The sequence below is a fragment of the Alnus glutinosa genome, chromosome 10 (assembly GCF_958979055.1).
Source record: "Alnus glutinosa chromosome 10, dhAlnGlut1.1, whole genome shotgun sequence".
Classification (NCBI taxonomy): domain Eukaryota; kingdom Viridiplantae; phylum Streptophyta; class Magnoliopsida; order Fagales; family Betulaceae; genus Alnus; species Alnus glutinosa.
Genome location: NC_084895.1, coordinates 28,592,323 through 28,613,477, shown reverse-complemented (window position 1 = coordinate 28,613,477; position 21,155 = coordinate 28,592,323). Strand labels below are relative to the sequence as shown.

Here is a 21,155-nt window from a genome sequence, read left to right as displayed (position 1 = left end):
AAGCCAATTTATTGTAAACTTATCAATGTTTGCACTAGAGATTAGAAATCATTAACCAAAGGCATTCCAACCTTTAATGTTTTCACGTGTATTGATTGACGTGATTTAATTGTTTGGGCAAAGGCATTGCAATGAAATATCTGGGAAATGAATGAATAATACACCAGACGAGGAGTTGGTGAGTAATGTTTTTTCAACTGAACAGTCACGTGATCACCTTGATATTGGCAGTGTGAATAGTCACCTCAACAGACTCGGACAATTTTAAGACAAGGAGATGAACGTGCTTCATGATTGATGTGAAAGAGCTTCTATAGGACATACCTGTCTGAGTAGGTTTTGGGCTCTCTTGCTACCCCAATTCTAACAATCCAGACAACAAATTGTTGAGAATGTGGATCCGTTCGGTATATACACTTCTCCCAAGTAGCTATTAATAAATATCATCCTCACATTCATTTGATATATATAATTCTTCCAATGATAACGTGCTAAAGAGAAATGATCAACCTTGCAGTATCCAAAGTGGGTAAACTTCATTATAATCAAATCCATTTTTCTGGTTTTAGCCTTTGCAATCAATCTTGCCTTGTATCTATCAATCTTACCTTCTGTAGAGTGATTTTTTTGTGCACACTAATTGTGGTCAGAATTATACTCCATTCTTATTTTGCTCAACAAGATAGGTGCACAACAAAATTTAGATTGCCAGCAAATATTGCAAGAACTAAGCAATGATGGAATTCCAATTGAATCTCAAGATAACCATCTTTTAGTGTGATGGGGCTCAACTCAGGTCAATAGGTCATTGATCACATCATCAAATCAACCCAAAAGTTTCAATTCTTAAATCTAGAACAAAAAAATGTCTTCCATATAATTGTGAGGATACATTCAAATTTGAAAACTCACAATGAATGAAATTTCATCAATGAATATATATAGAACCAAGTCCGGCGGGCATAACAACAATGACTTCAATGAAAGAATTAAATTCAATGAAGAAGAAGGAATTCACATGCTTTGTGAACCAGATCTGTATCCAAATATTGTGTCCTTTCCTATGTAATTGCTTCACTGTAGAGCATTTTTCCAGGGAAATAATCCAACCTACAGCAAATGCTCCAACATCTTACAGTAAGAGTTCTCTTAAGGAAATTGTTTTTTCAGACTCTATTCCAACAGTGGCTCCATTATGGGTTTCGAAAAGGGGGTATGGAGTTTCATGGTGTATGTTACTGCCACCCCAACTAGTGAACAAAATGGTGGTATGAGACCCAAACCAATCCTTGTAACTGAAATATAGACATGCATTGGATTGGTCAAATGAAGTTCTGGAGAGGGACCTGCAGATGAGCATATATGAAGTCAAACGGAGTTTAAATTGAGAACTATTCATTTAAGAGTAAGAACTCATGAATTTTACACAAAAAAGGAAAAATAAAGAAAAAAAAAAAAAAGGAAAAAGAAGTGTCAATGCTACTAATGAAGTCAGCAAATTACAAATTAAGACGACAACAATTAACAGAGGAATTAATCTGGCAATTAGAATAAACTACATGTCCGGAAAAACCAGTATCAAACTTCCAAACCCAGATAAGTAATGTTTCAAGCAAATTCTCTAAATCTGCTAGATCACTTAAATAAAGCTACATGAGCTTCCAAGATTGTTTATGTAATAAAATATCCAACTGCTTCACTAATTAAACTCACATGGAAAACATTTTCATGTTGACCACTATTTTACGCCACACCAAACACGCAAAAAAGGAAAAAAAAAAAAAAAATTGTTTTCCAAAAAATATTGTACTCCGAAATAAACAGGGCCATAATAGTTGAACAATCATGGAAGTGCAGATACTCTCAACAAAGTACCTAGTATCATATAAGAGAATCCTTTATGTTAAGCTGTTGCAGAAAATGAAGATTCAGATGACTTACTTTGGAACGATTGAAGAACATACAAGGCAAGCCCGCATGAGATTTTGTCCAAGAAGCTCAATGATCCACACACAAATGCACAGCCACCAAGATTCCCACCAATTAGAACACTTTGCATGCTTACTCCAGTCACCTGTTATGATTGAGAAAAAAAGTTCAAATTTTAAAAAATAACAAAATGAAAGTAATTACAAATGAGATCATATACAACTAAGGTATTGGGATATTTACAGCAAGGACCCTGCCCCCATTCTCCATGCACATATACACAAAAAATATGCTGGATTTAAGAATCATAATATTATGACATGATAAACAACCAGTCTTCTAGGAATTTTCATAACAATTTGGCAACCTTACAGTTTAAAAATGTTTTCCCTGAATAGTAATGCTTCATAACAGATAACTTGCTTTTTTAGCATTAACTAAGAACATTGTATTCTCCTGATCCAACCCAAGTTTCTTGATTTTGACTTTGACACAGATGATTCTGAGAGGAAAAAAAAAAAAAAAAAAAGAAGCAAAATTCCCAAAATTTTCAAGTGTATTGAAAATGTGAGATTTTGTACATAGTTCCATCTAAGTTTGTGAATGGTTTAAGATGTTGACACTCTGAAATGGCTAAAAGCATGGAAGAAATCTTGAACAATCGAAGTTATGGCAAAACCAAAATACTTGATCTAATATGCTCTAAAAGGTGCAAATTTCCATGAACTACCAGTCCTTTCTATAACACTTTACAAGGACAATTGAAATTTTATCCATTGTCCACACGTATGTGCCATATAGTGATAACAACAACCAGATGTGAAGATCCAACCAGTTCCACTATCATAAGGGCAATATGCCTATGTTTTAAGTATATCTTTTGACATGACTGCCACGAAAATGCGGGAGAAATTACTAGCTGTAACAGAAACAAACAAGCCCTGTACCAACATATCAATGATGACAGGCACTTATATTTCATGTAAGATTTGGTTCTCTTTACAAACTACACCATAGCCATCACTAACTTATTATGACTAATGTCAATAAAGAGTTATAGTTAAAGGGTTTTTGTAACAACCAGGAAAATGCTTCTTTTTGTTTTGTTTTGTTTTTTTTTTATTTAACTTTTTATTGATAAGTAAGGACAATGCTTCAAAATGTCATTGAAGTGGACTTATAAATCATTTGAAATGAGAAAGATTAATAGCTCAGAGAATTAGGTCATACCGTCATCAAAGCATTTGCTATACCAATAAATATTGATATAATGTACATGAAAGCACTCATGCTTCTAGGTAACAGAAGGATCGCTGCACCACAAAATATCCAAAGAATGCCTCCAGCAGAATAGTAGGCCTTCAGGCGTTGGCCGGTCCATGCAATCTCCTGTAAAGTGCAAGTTAAATATCAATAAAGCAAAGAATACGTACAAAACACATAAATAATTTCAACCAAAGAACTGAGTTCGTAAGATTGCCTGTAGAATCACAGATACGATAAAGCTGCAAATGTAGATTATGGCTGGAACCTGCTCCCATAATTTTGACAAAAAGTATCAGCCTTGCACTCTTTTTTCAAAATGACATAAGATAGAAAGAAATTAGGATTTGACAAGGTTTGTCCATGTACCAGAGCTTTAGCTGATTGGGCCATTCGTAGATCATTAATAACATAGAATGCAAGATAAGCCTGAGCACAAGAAGCTATGTTTATATCAGAACTAGAAAGGTAGCTGAACCATTTCAGCAAATCACTTCTTCTATAGGCTGCTAGTATTTGGGGAGTGATTTTTCCAAGGAGGTAGCTTTCAAGGGACTTTTCACCTTGAATATCATCTCCTTATATGTTCTTACAAAAAATAAAGTCCAAGTTTTTTTCTTTATTTTTCCATTTAAAAAAATGAGCACCACTAAGCAAGAAAATGTGCTGACCTGTGAAACATTGATTACTAATCTGGTGAGCACATAAACAAGAGCAACTTCATAATACAGAACTCTCTTGAACCAGTAACCCCATGCAATCCTTGCATGACTATTTCCTTGTACCTTTGATCTACATAAGATAAAAATAAATAACTGCTGTAATTAAGTCGCAGATATGCATGACAATCTTGACATGGGGACTAAGGGGTCCAACTGGCACATTTGTCTAATGCATAAACAAATGATCAAGAACATTTATGAGTATTTGTTGTCGAAATTTCTTATGGCCAGTTCCTTACCAAATGCTTCAATAAACTACCCACACTTCCTTTGACAATTAACACGTAGTCTTAAAACATGAGGTCCTTATCCATCCAAGTCCAAGGAAAACAATCAAACGTCAAATTATGCCTGCACTTATCTCACCTTGGCTCTTTGGTTCTAAGATGAAATATACCCACGAAGAAGCATCCGAAAAAAATTGACGAATATGCAATCCAGCGATACTGCTCATTTCAGAAAGAACTGTGGTTAAATACAAGAAAGAAATTTAACAATTAATCAAAAACTCATTTAATAGACATACCTGATTTTCAACACCAGCATTTGTTTCTGCTTTGGTGACAGCAAAGACTATTAGAGCAACTGCGTATAAGGTGAGATTGGCAACCTTTAAAAAAGAAAAGAAAATCAACACCATCTTCATTGGCCTGGCCCTATGTAACAACATAAGATGAGAACAAATAAAATAAAAATTCAGTTAGGACCTGACCATTGTAAAAGCATTGCGACAGCTATTCAGCACTATTCGACTCGTTGAATTCAGCGTGATGCAATTCACCATAGACCTTCAACAAAACAGTTAAGGTTCATAGCATTAGTGACAAAATACTTCCAAGCCCAAGGAAACGTGTTTCTTCCTCTTTATTTCTCCCAACATAAAGGGTCGGGGGTGAAGAGTTTCAATGGTGTCTACACGGTTTGAGGAACTTCCATTTTGTCCCACTGTTAATTTTATGCGATCATCCATTTGTAAAATACTGAAACTTTCAGGCTAGTCCCTCCGCATATACGTAAAGGCCAGATAAGAATAAAAGTCCATTTGAAACTGATCAGTTTAACCCGTTTTGGGTCTCAAAGAAATGCCCAAAAGAATTATGCGGGTTCACAGCATAAAAGCCACTTAAAGGAGCGGCACAGGGCCTCTTGCCTTGTGCTTATATGGGAGAAAAAATAGAAATGATGAATTGCACATTTTCAAATAGAAAATTGTAAATTGAAAAGATTATTACATATGTGAAACCTGAGTAGCAGCCCAACCCACATTGAAGATTGCTGCAAACACGCTGTAGCCAACAGTTTGCAATGTTGATGAAGAGGTAGCAAAGATTTTACAAGGTATGCAACCACCAAAAACAGAAGAAAATGAAACGGCAACCAAAATGGATCCTGCACCATGCCATACTTTGAAATGTCCGAACCTGTCTATCTATCAAGGAAACAATAGGAAGCAAAATTATTTCCAGCAAGTGAAAGTCACCATCCCCATTCAACACAAAAAAGAAAAAAGGAAAAAAAAAATAAAAGAAAAAAAAAAAGAAAAAAAAAGAAGAAGAAGAAGAAGAAGAAGGAACATCTATATAATAAAAAACTTGTAAAGGTAAAGTAATTTCAATCATCTAGAAGACAGAACAACTGAATATCAAAACCCCAGCAATTACAATATGTACATACAGCCTAGACTAGGACATAAAAACATAACACAGTGACATGATATCTGAATTTATACTTTCTTCAAGAAAAATTTGCATATATGTAAAATTCTCTTGTTGAATATGGTGCTTTCAATGTCTCTTTTTCTTTTCTTTTTTATTTGTTTTATTATCTTCGATTAGAAGTGAAAGTTCATAACTTGTCATTATTTATTATTAACTGATGCTACTCTTCACATCCATGTTATTTATAATCATTCCATTTCTCCCATTTTATATTGCTAGTACTTTTGAAAATGCATGCTTGATGATCCACGTGACAAGTTCACAGTATTAAGTGCACTGAAAATTGACTTGTTGGGTTTTAATGATTGATGTAGGGATGTTAAAAATTTCCACCTGTTCCAAATTAAAGTTTAAGCTGTGTGGAATATTTTAATTAAAATGAGAATGATTGAAGAGATCAAATTTTTCAAAAGCTTAAATTAATAAAAAAAAAAGTTGATTTAATCATTTAATTAATATGCTCGTTACCGATAAGAAAACAATTGTTGTGTTGTAGGTAATTCCTACTTGTCAACATTTTTTTCTCTTGGTTCTTATCAAACACAGACTTGGATTTAGAAAGAAATGCAAATTAGACAAACTAGCAGAAACTTCATATACTCCTTAAAGAAATTAAAAGTTAATTGAAGACCAAAAAACCAGAATCCCTACTTTGCTCTCTATAAATGATGTCAGCAGCTAGTCCAAATGATGTCAGCAGCTATTCCCTAGTTCACTGGTGCTGTATAAATGATTTTCTTTCGGTTAGGTTTTAGTGCTTAATTTTGGACCATTTTATACTACCAATTTGATAAACACATATAATTTCATTCGTTTTCTAGAATATTGGGAGGGTATATCAAGCATTTTTGACATTTCATAACAGATATGGTATGGACATGCTAAAGTTATGTGCTTCAACCAAAGCTTGAGAGAGAGAATCAGATTTACGTTGTAACCAACTTAAATTCAGTAGAGGAGCTTCTGTTATGCAAATGTGAAAAATCACTTGAAGACCCACAGCCACCAGTTAGAGAAAGTGCTTGGTGTTTCCTTTTTTCTTTTTGATATTGTACTAGAAGCAATCTAGGCAATTATCTGATTCAAAGGAGAATAAATTCTTAAAGGAAAAAATTCCAAAGGAGAACATGCTAAATTGCAAACTTCAAATCCTTAATTTGTTTACAATTAACTGCCTAAATTAGAAGACTTCCCAGGTAAAAATTCTAGGAAGCACATGTTAATGTGTGTTAGACTCAAACTCATCCACTGTTTTGAAGTTTCGATTGAGTTATATATATATATATATGCTTATCTTGAAATTTAATGTTTTTCCTCGTTATTCTTAAAATTCATGTGATATATGCTGAAAATTTCCAACTCCAACACTTTCAAATTTAGCATTCACCGAAAAAGAAGGTCACCTAAAATGTTTTCCTGCAGATACCAACTCAAAAAATGTAGACTTCCCAAATCTTGTTAAAGAAAGTTAATGGTCAGAATGGTGACTACAGATCTGTTGAGATTTATCCCACATTGGTTGTGGAAGGGGCTGGTGATCAGTTTATAAGTGTGAGAGAAAGCCTCACTTCATGAGCTAGCTTTTGAGGTTGAGAGAGGCTCAAGATCACCCAACACTGGTATCAGAGCTCAGGTTACAACAAGTCTCAACCCAATCCATGAAAGGGGCTGATGTTAGCCGATCCAAGCCCAATATGTAAGGGGGGAGATTGTTGGGATTTATCCCACATTGGTTGTGGAAGGGGTTGGTGGTCAGTTTATAAGTGTGAGGAAAAACCTCACTTCATGAGCTAACTTTTGGAGTTGAGAGAGGCCCAAGACCACCCAATAAGATCATCTACATTACTCTAAATCGTAGATGCTTGGATGTCACAAATAAAACAAAAGAGTGTTCTTAAAAAGTAAGCAAAACAAAAAATGGATGGGATACACATAATGTGGAAGTATTTTCAATTCTGCAATAACTGGTCATGTATGTACAGCATATTAAATTTTGAGTCCAGAAAAGTAAACATTTAGTTCCAAACTACCAGTTCACCAGCAAATATGGTTGTGAATCCATCAGCTACTTGACCCGAAAGCATAACCGTAGCAGCATCCCTATGAAATAATATATCGATGTCATAAAAAAGGGTAAAGGAGCTAAAAGATCAGTATACCATAAGGTAAACAGAATCAGTGAACCAACGCACTGAAAATAACTAATCCAATTCAGAAACAATTTTGATGAAAACACAAGGAAATCAAAATGTTCTTGTTATTGTTGTCAGTGAGTGCTTATTATACATTGTTTGCTGAGTTCCAAATAGTTCCTAACATTGTATTACCCATGGTTCATACAAAAAGTCCTGGTGTTCAAATCCTTGGAACTCCCATTTGTTTCCTGTTTATGTTTTGTTGTTTTTTCTATTTTTATGTCTATTTCGAGGTTTACATGAAGTTTCGAGCTGCACATGCTCGATATAAAATGTAGGCCCACTTCTTGATAGCTTAAGCTATGTGGTCTGACGGAATTTGATTCAGGGTCAATACATAGAGATTTAAGGTTATTTCTTGAATTTGCTTTCCATGTTTCTAACAGTTCTAATACCTAGGATATGGAGCATTTTTGTGTTTTACCACCTCATATCAGGGGCAGAACAACAGCCAGCAAGAAAATGCCTTTGCGTAGCACAGTTTTGGACATTATAATGAGACTAACATATTTCATTATTATATCAGCATAAACTCTATCTTCTATTGTGTGGAAATCTTAGTCCTAGAACAATCTCCTCTTCAAAGAAATATATATTTGTGCACAATGTGAGTATAATTTGCTCCATAATCTGTTTCAGCACAGAATACTTTATAGAATGACATTCCCAAGTCATTGGAAACTCCAGATTAGAACATTTAATATCTCCTTTACATATATTAAAACAATACCCAACACAGTCTTCAAATGGGAAGCCATAAGGGGAGAAAGGAAAAAAAACAATAAACAAACAAAAACAGAAAAAGACACTTCAATTCCCTTTAAAAAACTACTTATTCATTATCAAGAGACTATAAATCTCATCATGCTGGACACAGGAAGAGTTTGAGTTTGGTACAACCAGATTTACTTTTCACAAGTGCCATATACAACCATTACCTCATAACCCAAGCTACCAGAGGCAACATTACCTAGGATAAACTCTATATTCCTTTTGTTGTGCCAAATTGATATTTTGGATCGGAAAGAAGTAAAAAGTGCGAAATAAAATAAATCAATTACACAAGACATCAAGATTTACGCAGTTCGGCTTGAAAAGCCTACATCCACGGGCATAGATGATCAATAAGAAATTACACTATTAAAAAAGCATAGTACAGAGTAGTGAAAAAGATAAGAGTACAGAATAGTGAAGTAGAAAATCACTCAAAACCCATAACTCCAGTACAACCAAGCCTCACTATCACATGATAGAGAACTTTCACAAAAGAAAAAATTTCTCCAGTCCTCTTAACGCAACTGACTGAGAAGCTTCTCTATACACTTTCTTCTTGCAGTACGGCTCACAAAATTGAGAGTGAAAAGCTCAACAATAACAAGAGAATTAGATTCTTTTCTTTGGCGTTGACACACCTCTCAATAGAGTCTCTCACATCCCATGTCTTTCTCTTGTTTCTTGAATGCCAAATACTTGGTTTACATAATAGGCAAAAGGTAGCTAAGCATACTCCAAATTCGGCTAGCCTTAGGGAAAAATTTCCCAAAAAACCAGCTGATCATGAGGTCAAAAAACCTAGGCAGCTAGGTTTTGTAGGCTGCTGCCAAGCTGGCAACAAAGAACAACTTAACTAAATAAATAAATTGAAACAATTTTTTTTTTTTTTTTATTTTTATTTTTATTTTTTATAAAAAAAACAGCTCACATGATTGTGACTTGATGGATGTCAAGTAACACCTTTCAGGTATCTTTCTTTTTCGACATAATGTTCGTCCAAAACAACATAAAAAGAAGACATATACACATGGCATGCCCAGCTAGAAAATTTAAAAAGGAAAATGTATCACAACTATTCTGATTATATAAACTGCTGACCAGCTGATAAGATATACCTTGGAGAAAGTCCAATGTCAGTCAAGAACAATAAGAGATAAGTAAACCAACAGGCAGCAGTGATGTCATTCAGCATGTGCCCCATGCCATAGTAAAGGACAGACCGTCTTCCAAGGGGCTTGGAGAATGAAGCATCATCTTCAGTATCATTACCCATCATCATAGTTTTAACAAATGGGAACCTGAAAAGTATGAACTGAAACTTTGAGAGAACAAGCATATGTAGGAATTCACCAGAATAACTAGAACTATACTGATGATAGTTCTTTGTCATCCATACAATGAGGTTATGAATAATTTTACCACAAAAAGCTGTATTTTAAACACCCTAAATATATCCAACAAATCTGTTGCTAGTCAAGTTTAAGGGGCCATGTGTTAAAATAAATGGGAACTGTGTGTCAGCATCATATAGGACCATGATGGAACCCCAGACTACTGAGAACTAGCAAAGCTCATGGAAGAGCAAGTTTTTGCAGCCCCAAGGAGTCACCAATAGCACCTACACTTCCAAGGATAGCAGGGTTGGAGGAAGGACTACATTTGATTGGTGGAAGCACCCTTCCTATGTGTGTGTGCATTTTTTTTCAGGAAGGGGGGAAGGGGAGGGGGGAGGCACACCCTGATATACATTTCAGTCTTCAGATATCACTTCAATTCCAAAGCTCAAAACCAATTCTGTTTTGCGCTGACTATGTATTGCGCTATCTAAATGGAAAACTTCCTATAATCATATTATTCCACTACTCTATTCTCAAATTAGGTCTCCATTCCATCTCCTCTGTTTAACAAACCCCGAATCTTGTTCGTAACTAACCCCCTAAACATAAGTCATTCATTTATTCCTCATTTGATGAAAAGTCAACACAGTAATTTGGTTTATTAAAGTAACTTTGGGCAATTCTTTTGGCACATCAAAGAAATTCCCCAGTTGTCCAGCCAAACAGGTAAATAATCCCATTTTCTTTCTGCATCATTCATTTAGAGGCTAGAGATGCTTATATACTCATAGGCTCGGAATGTTTAAATGGTCAAAAGTATACAATTTTCAAAAACATGTGATAATGTAGAAACTGGATTAGACCATTTTATGCTCCACACAGCATTCTGATCAATTCCATGATGAGCATGTGAACCCCAATCATCAAAACTGTTTAGTATGATAGAAAAAAAGTAACCAAATCCCCCCCCTCCCCCCAAGCACTCCATCAAACAGCCAAAAGAAAAGACAAATCTTTTCAAAGTAAATTGTTGTTTACATGCTAAATATGACTTTCTGAGCCACAGGCATCCCCAATCCAAGAACAAAGCAGAACCCACATAACATTCCCCGGAAAAGTCAAGGGAAGAAAACCCTGACTGTACGCTTATAATCCCCAAAGTTGAAAGTTACTAAATTTAGAATTTAAACTGCTAATAAAACAAATCATGATTAACTAAACATCCCCTTCATCCATATCAAAGAAGAACCATGTAAAACAAATCAGTAAAAGAAAATGTAACAAAAAACAAAACCGGAAAGAAAAGAAAGAGTCAAAGGAAAGTTAGGAACATACAAATACAGAAGATTAAGCTAAACAGAACCCATCGACAAGAGCCTCCCAAACGTTAGCAGAAGAAACCTTCCTGCAGAAGAGAAACCCATGTCTCCTTTGACATCTAAGCAATTCGTTTGTTCTCTTCTCCATAATTTCCTTTTCTTTTCTTCGTTGAAGTGTGTGCTTCAGGAAACCGATCCTCTCCATTTCATATGAAATTGGAGAGGAGTTCAGCCAGGGGAGTTTTTGGAGTTATTGTATAGAACAAGCCAAAAGACAGTATTGTCCATTTGAGATCAATTTTATAGACAATCACACGGAGGGTATCATTGTCTTTAAGGAGGATATCATTTACAATTACTAGGGACGTGTTTGTCTCTTATTGGTAACGTCAAGACCCGGGGGGCTTCTAAATGCTTTTTCAGTTTCAGACCATCAACCGCTTTATCCATCAAAACGTCGCGGAAGGGCCCCACAACTTCAACTGATTCCGCCCAGATTCTAAAACTACCGGTCCTAAAACTCCCACGTACTATCCAAAAGTTTCGACCCGAAGATTACGTGGGACGTGGGTCATTGTGAATGGGTGAATATGACTATAACAGACAAAACTATTTACATGATTCTCAAATTTAGTGAAAATGTTAAATTTACAACACCAACACAACAATCACAAAACAACCTCTCACATGATGGTGGACCCCACATACTGGGACCCACCATCATGTGAGGGGTTGTTGTGTGATTGTTGTGATGGTGTTGTGTATGAATCAAATCTCCAAATTTATTGAAACTTAATATAAAATTTGTGAATTATAGTTGAAGCCGGGACTGACCAATTTAATTAAATAAGTCAGGTTAATGTTGATTTATATAGTCTTATACTCATGTATCAACACAACCCGACACGCGACATTTATGATTAACAATTTTTGATACGACCTATAAACATGATATGAATTCGATATGAAATTACTAAATTAGGGTTAATGAGTTTTACATGTTTAATTAAATGAGTCGAATTAAGGTTGACCTATATATATGACCTGTGAACTGGACATGAATTAAACGCGAAATTAACGGGAGATTTACAACACGAATTGTGACCCTAAATATGATGAGGTCCATTTATAAATTAATTTTCTTTTTTTAAAAAAATGAGTATTAAAACTTTTGCTATATATAATCCATTTACAAATTTCTTTCTTCTTCTAAAAAGGGATATTCTCCTTAGTTATTTTGTTCTTCAATTTTTTTTTTTTTTTTTAATTTCAAAGATTGTTGAAGGATAAGAGATGAATTTGTAGTTATATTAAAGACCTGTTATTGTTCAATCTTTTACACGACGAGCGTAATAATAATCTTTAACAAGTTGTGATTCTTTTTAAAGTTGTTTGAAGATAATGGTTGAGAGACGCACAATTGCTTATGTAGGGAAAAAATATGAACTAATTCTTTATCTTTTACATGTTCGATGTATCTTGAAATGTATTACCCTAATCTAATCTAATCTATTTAATTGATCGGGTCAAAATTTTCAGTCATAATCCATTAGTTTTTTGTGTTATATTCCTATCGAATTTGCATGTCGTGTCACCATCACCGTCACTGTCACCGGCCCTCGCGTACCTCACACATTATGGATGAAAAGTGAAATTTGGTCATGGGCCAGAGCTGAATCCATCAATGAAATCTTTTTACTAGGCTTGTGCGATTACTATATCAATTACTCCAAGGGGCTTGGAAGAGCCTAGACCTGGTTCATGTCAATATAGCTGGTACTGGGCTTATCCCAAAAAGATTTAGGGGATCGAAAGTCTTGCTGCCAAATCACAAGTCACGACTTTACCATGTAAGGATTCAAAAGGCACTTCGTGTGGTGGTGGGATGTTGGCGCGGATATCAAGCCTTTTATTTGCAGATTTTATACGTGGCTAGCTATTAGCTAAGGTAAAGAACGTTGAAGATTTTCAAGAAACTTCCTGCTTTACTCAACTCCCCTAAGTTTCACTTGAATTAGGAATCAAAATCTCTTAAAATTGATTCTCCAAACAACAAAGTAGAGGTTGTAGAACTCACCTGATTTTGGTAGATTAGCTCCGGACCTTAACTCAATTCAAATAAGACTTTTTTACCTTAATTTACTAATTTCATATTAAATTTGCATTAAGTTCATTAGTCGGTATAAAAAATTACCAACTAACTTTAATTGTAATCACACCCTTTGAGAAAAAGCTGAGACAAGGGGAAGGGCAGAGAGTGTCTATATATAAACTAAAGGAAGATAAAATGGGGGTGACAATTATACAACAGAGAAGTCAAGGCCGAAGTTATTAAAAAGTGAGAAACCAAGTGCCTATATTATGAACAAGTGTGAACTGATCATGAAACACCAAATTAAGACCCCTCCAGTAGCAATCTCCATTCCAAACCACCTCTTTCCACTGCAATAACCACCATTTGAGTCTTGGCCACTCGTGGGACTCACTCCAACTGCACCCAGCAAAATTACCATAAATTAAACGACATTTATGATCTATTAATTTGGATTTGCAGTTTTAAAACATGAAATTTTAAGAATCTTAGACTTCTATCAAGTGAAAGGTAAATTGAAAGGACAGAGATGACTAGTGTATGTAACATTACCAGTAGATGTAGGACTAGGAGCAGGACTACCGACACTTTGATTAGAGCTCCCTCCCAGTTGGTAGAAAACTTGAGCTTCTGGTGAATTAGGATCCATGTGTAGAAGAGCTGCATCGACGGCCATATCAGCAAAATCATATAATTAAGTCTGTCATACAATTTCCTATTTTAGTTATATTTAGCATTAATCTCTTTGGCAGGGTATCATTTTCTATTAGTTTATGCTTTTAGAATAAGTCGATGATTTAACAGAAACTACAGAACGCGTACCGGGACACTGGGAGACATTAGCAGGGGCATGGCAAACAGAAGGCAAGCTCAAAGCGAGTGTAACATTAATCTGGAGTCCCAGGTCTGGATCATTACGATCTCTGATGATAACACACAAACACTTCTTGTTGTTCTTGAGGACTTGTTTGAGACCAGAGCAACAGTCTGGTGTAGGGGCTTTTGCTTCACCACCAACGTAAGGCAGACAGGTGGCCATCGATACCAACTGCTGTTGACACTCCTCTCTATCTTTGGCTGCATCTGCCATTGTGTAGCTAACCATGACTGATATTAGCAGCACCAAGATGAATCCTAGTCTCACAGTGGTGTGGTGCAAGTGTAAGCCCATTAATTGCGGTTTTGTTTGAAAAAAGAAGCACATAGAGATAGAAAGAGATCGAGGGTCCAAACTCAAAGCTATGCTTTTGGGTATATATAAAGGAAGGAGCTAGTGGTAGTGGAGTGTGCTATCATATGCACCCCAATAGTCACTTCTTTTATTATTAGTCTCCAATAATAAGGCCACGACATGGTACTTTTGGACTTTCACATATTGATTACATTCCACGTTATTCAATGATATTGATTTTAACAATTGATATCGAGTAAAATACGGCACGCCACGTCGCCACGATTGGAGGATGCAAAGAAAGCTAGGAAAAAATTACAAGAAGAAAAGATGTTGATAAATTGATTGGATTGTTGGAATAGATGAATTTGAGTCGGCTAGGTTTAGTGATTTCAAAATGTGCAGTTAGTTTGAAAAATGAAGTTTATTTTTTTGGTAAAATAGTGATTTAATTGATCTTTAAAAACAGGCTCTCTTGCTTTTGGTTTGAAAACTTGGATACTTTCATTTTTTTAAACGCACAGCCAAATAGAGACGCTTCAATTATTTTGTTTAAAAACACTTGTTTAACCTACGAAATTGTAGCATCAAACACATTGTTTCTAATAGTTTAAGTTAAATGGGGCCACCAAAAGATCAGAACATTCTTTCCACTATTTAAATTTTAAGAGCTCAATGGAGTGCAAGGGCCAAGAAAAGTGGTGATGATGAGCATCCTAATGGCTTATCTAAATTTTTTCTCTATTCTATTAAATTAATATTTTTAATCATGAGAGAGAATGTAATTAAAAACTTTTATTTTTATTTTTATGAATTAAGAGCTTTATAAACCAAACTCAACACTCCAATCAAAACTGGAAACAAGAGTTCCAACAAGAATTACAACCAAGCCGTAACTTCAGCTACACACAAAACATCAACCAAAAAAGCTCAACAGAAAAACAATCCAGACACTACAAGGGTAGCTAGTTTCATAGGGAACTTAGTCAAAACCCTAGTTTTAACTTTCCATCTAATTCTAGATATCATCTTTTCTTCGGTCCATGGAGCAAAGAATTTCTCTGTAACCACAAATGATTTAATGTAATTAAAAACTTATGTATATAGATACAGTGCTTTATTACATTTGGGTAAGTATTTAAGATGAAATACAAATTGCATTTAGAGAATTGGATGAAATTTTTTTTTTTAGAGATTTTTAGTTAGTCATTTTACATAAAATCTAAAATGCATAAACCATTGTGATGCTTACCAAAAACTTGGATACATCGAAATGCAGAGATGAAATCTACCACGCACGCACCTAGTTCTTTCTTTAGACACAGTTGCAAGGTAGGTGAGAATAGAAGGCTTGAAGCAACAAAGTGGAATCGTGGACACACAAGTGCATCACTTCACCAACCCACCCAAAGGGAAACAAACCAATGGCAATGATGCATGTGAGCACTGAGCAGTCTCAGCATCCATGCTCTTGGCTTTGGAATCATATGATATCATCCACCGTTTCAATGACATCACCACAACCCTAGCACAGCTTGGACCAGTCTTCTTTCTCTCCACTTTTTGGGCCACATTTGCTTTTAGGCCTGAGCTCATTTTTGGGCCATTAATTATATTATCATCTTCGGTCTTCCCTAGAGAGAGCAGCAAGATAAAGTAGCTAGTGGGAGGAAGGACATGCATTCATGCAAGCAAGGATGAGGTTTGAGGTACCACCAAAAGCTTGTGTTGGCCTTGGCCCAATGAATTATCCATGGCTTGTCTAATGTAAGGTCATGTGGATAGAAATTAAAGTCTAGGCCCAAGGCCTAAGGCTTAATCAAATTAAAGGCACACTTTCAAAAGAGCCCCATAAAGCCTGAAAAAGGTCCATGGAACCTAAAATAAAAAGAAAGACCTCCTCTCAAAGACAATTAAGTAGCTAAATTCAAAATCAAAGGCAGTTGAGCTTGAGCAGTTGCGAAAGCTTGCTTGTGACATCCTGACCCATGCACGCCCACCTGATTATGTGATGCTCTTGTTGTTAAGCCTTCTTTCAGTCCCTCAACACGGCCATACAAGTTGTTCTTCTTAACTTCAACATTTGAGACAATTCAACTTATGATGAGTTTGAATTTACAGTACGTTTTAAAAAATATAAATTTTAAAAACGCAATTAAACGTTTGGTAAAATTACGATATAGCTCTCATTGCCAACAATTTAAAAATGCATATTTTTCTTTACTTTTCAAACAACAAATTTTTAAAAATGCTATTCTAGACAAAACATTTTTCACAATTTTGTTTAAAATTTCACTATTAACCAACGTACGTACGAAATCACATGTCCAAACGGAAATCTCAAAAAGATGATTCCATCGATCCACGTTCCCCCCCCCCCCCCCTTTTCATGTACTTGTTCGTCTTTTTGCTGTGGATATATATTTGGAGCTTCTATGATATTTGTGGGGCCTTTTTCTTTTGATTTAATTATTTATTGATTCAGAAAAAAGAGTCCAATTAATGCTATATATGAATTACTTAAACCTTAAGATCGACTTTATAATGATTCATAAAGAGTTAAAGCAGAACTCTTTTGTGACCCATCGAGCCATCTCTAATTGGTGGATTTACTACATAATATATATGATATTATACATGTATGTGGTTGCCACATGTGGCGAAACAGTATAAAGCAGGAGCATCCAAGACATGCATCCACAGTTATGTGTGTGTGCAATATGTTTAAGACAAACACTTGCGGGTGGGTTGCAGCTCTAAAGCTGTCCCAGACTCCTCTTTTTCTTTTTACTCCTTAATTCGTACCCATAAAGAGTTGCTGAATGGGATCCCACTTTCTTTTCTCACAAAAGTAGTAGAAAGAGAGACACTAGCTACTAGCTACTAGCTAGCTAATCAATGTTTAGGGGTTAAGTGTATGGATGTAAACCATGTGTAATTAAGCTAGAGTAAGTGATCGATATTTTTCTTTCTTACAAGACATACATCAGCTATATATATATATATATATATATATATATATATGTCGGATCTTCTAGCTTTGCTTGATTATAATTGTAAGAGGCCTATTTGTCTAAACACTTGTTCAGGCACATAAACTCTATTGATAGCCTTTTACAATTGTCTGCCCCGATTGCAGGAATATAGGTCCACAATAATAATAAAATACCTTTCCTGATTAGGGGTGGATGGATATACAGATCTTCCTTCAATTGCTTTTAAAATATGATAAAAGACCGGAAGCTTGACAAAATCGATGTGGCCTGGCCTACCAATCTGTGACTGTGAGCCTGATCAAATATCTGGTCATTTTATAAAATAATTTATTTATCATCTGAAGCATGGTCGGTGGTACGTGTCAGCTCCTCACTAGTCAGCTTTTCATTACGTGAATCTGAACCATATAAAAGTCCCACCGTCCCTTGGAATTATCCTTCTGGATTTGTCAAAAGCAAGAATCTGTAATTGTTTATTGCAGTAAGTAAGCCTCCCGAAGCCTCTCTTTTCTTCCCTAAGCCTTCTATATATATAAACCATATTCACTACAGAATTTTCTCCACAAACAAACCCGGCCACTCAAGAATTAACAAATTAAGCACCCTTTAATTAAGGAGATCGATCGATCCACATGGCCGAAGGATACTACTCTTCTTCGCAGTCTCGTGAGCCTCCTGTGCCCTTGCATCTATGCTTCTTCTTCCTTATACTGCTCATGTTCCTGGGCTTGTCATGGTACATAAACTACGAGCCGGTGCTAGAGAGCTTGTTCGATCAGGTGAAGATGGTTCTGGTGGTGTCCCCCTTGCTGCTTCTGCTGGTTGTCCACTTCCTCTCCAACGATGAACGCCGGCGGTTCTCCGACCTCGTCCCACTGCCAGAGAGAGACTCCCTCCATAGGGCTGGGGGAACTCCTTGGGGAGTCGGATTTCTGCTTGTCCTTCTTCTTTTCATGATTTCTTACCACTCTTACTTTCAAGAACGCTGGTTTCCTCTCCTAAGCAGATAATTAATATTATGGCAACCATTAGTTAATTAATGCATGCATGGCGCCATCCATGATCAAATTTCTGTTATGTAATTATTGTTAAACAAAAGTTCGATGAGTATGTGGTTTTCATTTTGTATGCACAAATTGTACGTTTACTTACTTTATTAATTCATGTCAAAAAAAAATTACTTTATTAATTTTTATTTTTATTATTATTTGTCTTGGCTTCTTCAATTCTCTCTCTTTAATTAGGTGAGGAATTCCGATTAGATTTTTGCTGTGTAGCATTGCTGAGAACGTTCTGTAATATTAGTGCATGTATTTAAATAATCAAATTTGTTTCTCCACAATTTTTCATCCAACTTAAATCTTATATAATTGAAGGCGCCGTACGTACAGAGGAGTTCACATAAATACCAAAAGTACTTAAATAACTGAGTAAAACCAAATTTTGCCAAAAATAATAATAATAATAATTATTACATAAAATCAGTCTACTAATGGAACTAGGAATGATCATGGCATGGCAAAATTTGGAGAAAATCTAGTACGATAAAAGGCCCAAATTTACAAAAAAATCATAAAAAAATCTCCGAAGGTTTTCTGTATGTGAACCTAAATTAATTAACTAATTTATAATAATCCTTTCAACCCTGTGACTTTGATTTGTCCAAATTGATCGAGCCCCACCTATTTAACGGTCATAAAATGTGTGCCACGACTAATTAATATATATTCGTCGTCATGGGTACAAGCAAATATTTGTTAGGTTGTGAACTGATGCTCGGAATCTTTGAAGGAAAAGGACTTTATTTCTTGATAGTTACTTGTTGAGACTTTCTTTATGAAAAGTTGAGTGTCAAACATCATGTGGTCTCATATTTCAGCTAATTCTGGTAATGATGTCAAAGCGTTGGACCAGATGGATCTCGAATCCAATGAGAGCCTGCTTATTACATGTGTATGGGTAAGTCATGTAAGTAGGCATGTGCAAACAAAACACCCACTACCGGCCTGCGGGCCGAGAACCGACGACACCGTCTAACCAGCTGCAAGTAGGAGGTAGACTTTTTCCATTTTTAACAAAGCCGATCTTTTAACAAAGCCGATCGACTTGGTAGGTGGAATAGGTTTTAAGAAGCCGGTATCTCAATCAAAACTAACCCAACATTACCGAGATTACAATAAAATATTGAAACGACATCGTTTTTATCTGCCAAAACAACACAGTTTTAAATGATTACTTATTAATAATAGATAATAATCTAAAACGGCATTGTTTTTATCTTTCAAAACGATGTCGTTTTGAGATGGCTTGAAGCCTCCCATTTCTCAAACCCTCATCCTTTCTGTCTCAATTTCTCTTTGATTTCTCTACTGCTCATGCCCGACATTACCAACCGTTATCGTAACTAACATATCGATCGGTGATGAAAATGTTGATTGCCAAAAAAAAGTCAGTGAAAATTCAAATTTTACCAACTGTACTAGTGCGAAATACAAAAATGGCTATTCTGTTACCAAGTTATCTAATTCTCGACCCTACATGTAAGAAGGTATTTGAGCTGATTTTATTGGGACAGATTTATGGACAGCCCTAATAGGTGTCCGATCCTAAACTCTAATCTGTAAACTCTAAATTAAACTACTCTAATGGACCTCTAAATTTCAGGTTGTCCGAAACTTCTTGCCTTCGGTCTGGGATTAGTCTGCGATTGATGAACCAAAAACGAAATGAGATCAATTCGTCCTTGTGAGCAGATTGGGCTTCTTGGGCATGTGGGAAATTCTAAGTTTCTGGCCCTAGAATTTTCCCTGTCTGCAAATTTAGGTGCCCAGTAGCAATAGCTTGGGACCATATATGAAAATTGGTGTTTGGGCCCCTTTTGGGGACTTTGGGGATTGGGTTCAAATGGCAGCGGTCTGAAAGGGTTTTTGGAGTTTGGCCGGATATATGGTACGTAGGTGAGCCTAGCTCGGGGTCCAACTACCTCTTTTTTACTTTTTCTTTTTCCAATCTTGCCACATGAGCCACAAATTAAATCATGTAGAGGAAAGAAGGTGGACCATTTTTTTTTATTTTTTTTGGGTGGTGTTGTTGTTGTTTACATTAACTTGAATGCTTGCAACCCTAAGAGTAACAACAAATTCTATTGTCCCATTCTTTATTTCTTTTGGGTTGGGGAAGTATTTGGATAAAGTTTTTTTTATACACATCTTTCATGCTCCCAACCCATCTTTTTTTTTTTGGTTTTCTTGCGGTTGAATCGGGCATTTGACCATCTCGTTTGAAAATTAATTAGTGTTTAGTGAATAAATTCAAAACTTTTTATAGCATTCAAAATCGCATCACACAAGACATATTAACTCAAAAGAGTCGTCCCCAACACTAGCTAGGCTACACTCATTTTCAGCTCACAAATCATGGATGTACGTAGTTGTAGATAAAGTGCCCATCCATCCAAAGTTTCTCGAGTTACTTTTTCCTTCTCCTCCTCCACAAAAAGTGTAAAAAGCGGAAAGCTTAAATTAAAGTAGAATCAATTCCAATGCTTTATTCACATATGTACTGGCTCCACTTCAAGCTCCCTGACCATGTCGAGAAGACTGATCAAGACACCCCAACCAACTAACCTCTTTTGACTGG

The 21,155-nt window shown here is 35.7% G+C and overlaps 3 protein-coding genes across 4 annotated transcripts; 1 reads left to right on the top strand and 2 right to left on the bottom strand.

Moving 5' to 3' along the window:
* Positions 1 to 699: 699 nt before the first annotated feature.
* Positions 700 to 11,502, bottom strand: LOC133880237 (uncharacterized). Its single transcript, XM_062319149.1, has 13 exons — positions 11,274 to 11,502; positions 9,717 to 9,899; positions 7,663 to 7,732; positions 5,147 to 5,343; positions 4,627 to 4,702; positions 4,441 to 4,524; positions 4,281 to 4,360; positions 3,864 to 3,984; positions 3,562 to 3,621; positions 3,410 to 3,460; positions 3,160 to 3,318; positions 1,942 to 2,074; positions 700 to 1,346 (listed from the first exon to the last, which is right to left on the bottom strand). Exons 2-13 carry the CDS (start codon positions 9,878 to 9,880, stop codon positions 1,174 to 1,176), a joined length of 1,368 nt encoding a protein of 455 aa, XP_062175133.1. The 5' UTR covers positions 9,881 to 9,899; positions 11,274 to 11,502; the 3' UTR covers positions 700 to 1,173.
* A 1,996-nt stretch (positions 11,503 to 13,498) lies between these two features.
* On the bottom strand, positions 13,499 to 14,587 carry LOC133880125 (non-specific lipid transfer protein GPI-anchored 14-like). Of its 2 annotated transcripts, none has more exons than XM_062319006.1 (3): positions 14,172 to 14,587; positions 13,897 to 14,009; positions 13,499 to 13,749 (listed from the first exon to the last, which is right to left on the bottom strand). In XM_062319006.1, exons 1-3 carry the CDS (start codon positions 14,551 to 14,553, stop codon positions 13,612 to 13,614), a joined length of 633 nt encoding a protein of 210 aa, XP_062174990.1. In that variant the 5' UTR covers positions 14,554 to 14,587; the 3' UTR covers positions 13,499 to 13,611. The 2 variants fall into 2 exon arrangements, with proteins under 2 accessions (XP_062174990.1, XP_062174991.1); XM_062319007.1 differs by having other exon boundaries at positions 13,499 to 13,748; positions 13,902 to 14,009.
* A 3,408-nt stretch (positions 14,588 to 17,995) lies between these two features.
* Positions 17,996 to 18,701, top strand: LOC133880126 (uncharacterized). Its single transcript, XM_062319008.1, has one exon. It carries the CDS (start codon positions 18,149 to 18,151, stop codon positions 18,524 to 18,526), a length of 378 nt encoding a protein of 125 aa, XP_062174992.1. The 5' UTR covers positions 17,996 to 18,148; the 3' UTR covers positions 18,527 to 18,701.
* The last annotated feature ends 2,454 nt before the right edge of the window (positions 18,702 to 21,155 follow it).

What these genes read in the sequence shown, in the direction of transcription:
- LOC133880237 (XM_062319149.1), bottom strand. Translation starts at nt 9,880, where the DNA reads ATGATGATGGGTAATGATACTGAAGATGATGCTTCATTCTCCAAGCCC. An exon ending in GCTACTCAGGTTTCACATAT is followed by an intron (nt 4,703 to 5,146) that starts GTAATAATCTTT and finishes GTTTTGTTGAAG; the next exon opens with GTCTATGGTGAATTGCATCA. An exon ending in CCCAATCAGCTAAAGCTCTG is followed by an intron (nt 3,461 to 3,561) that starts GTACATGGACAA and finishes TTATGGGAGCAG; the next exon opens with GTTCCAGCCATAATCTACAT.
- LOC133880126 (XM_062319008.1), top strand. Translation starts at nt 18,149, where the DNA reads ATGGCCGAAGGATACTACTCTTCTTCGCAGTCTCGTGAGCCTCCTGTG.
- LOC133880125 (XM_062319006.1), bottom strand. Translation starts at nt 14,553, where the DNA reads ATGTGCTTCTTTTTTCAAACAAAACCGCAATTAATGGGCTTACACTTG. An exon ending in TAATGTCTCCCAGTGTCCCG is followed by an intron (nt 14,010 to 14,171) that starts GTACGCGTTCTG and finishes CCGTCGATGCAG; the next exon opens with CTCTTCTACACATGGATCCT. An exon ending in GTCCTACATCTACTGGTAAT is followed by an intron (nt 13,750 to 13,896) that starts GTTACATACACT and finishes TTGCTGGGTGCA; the next exon opens with GTTGGAGTGAGTCCCACGAG.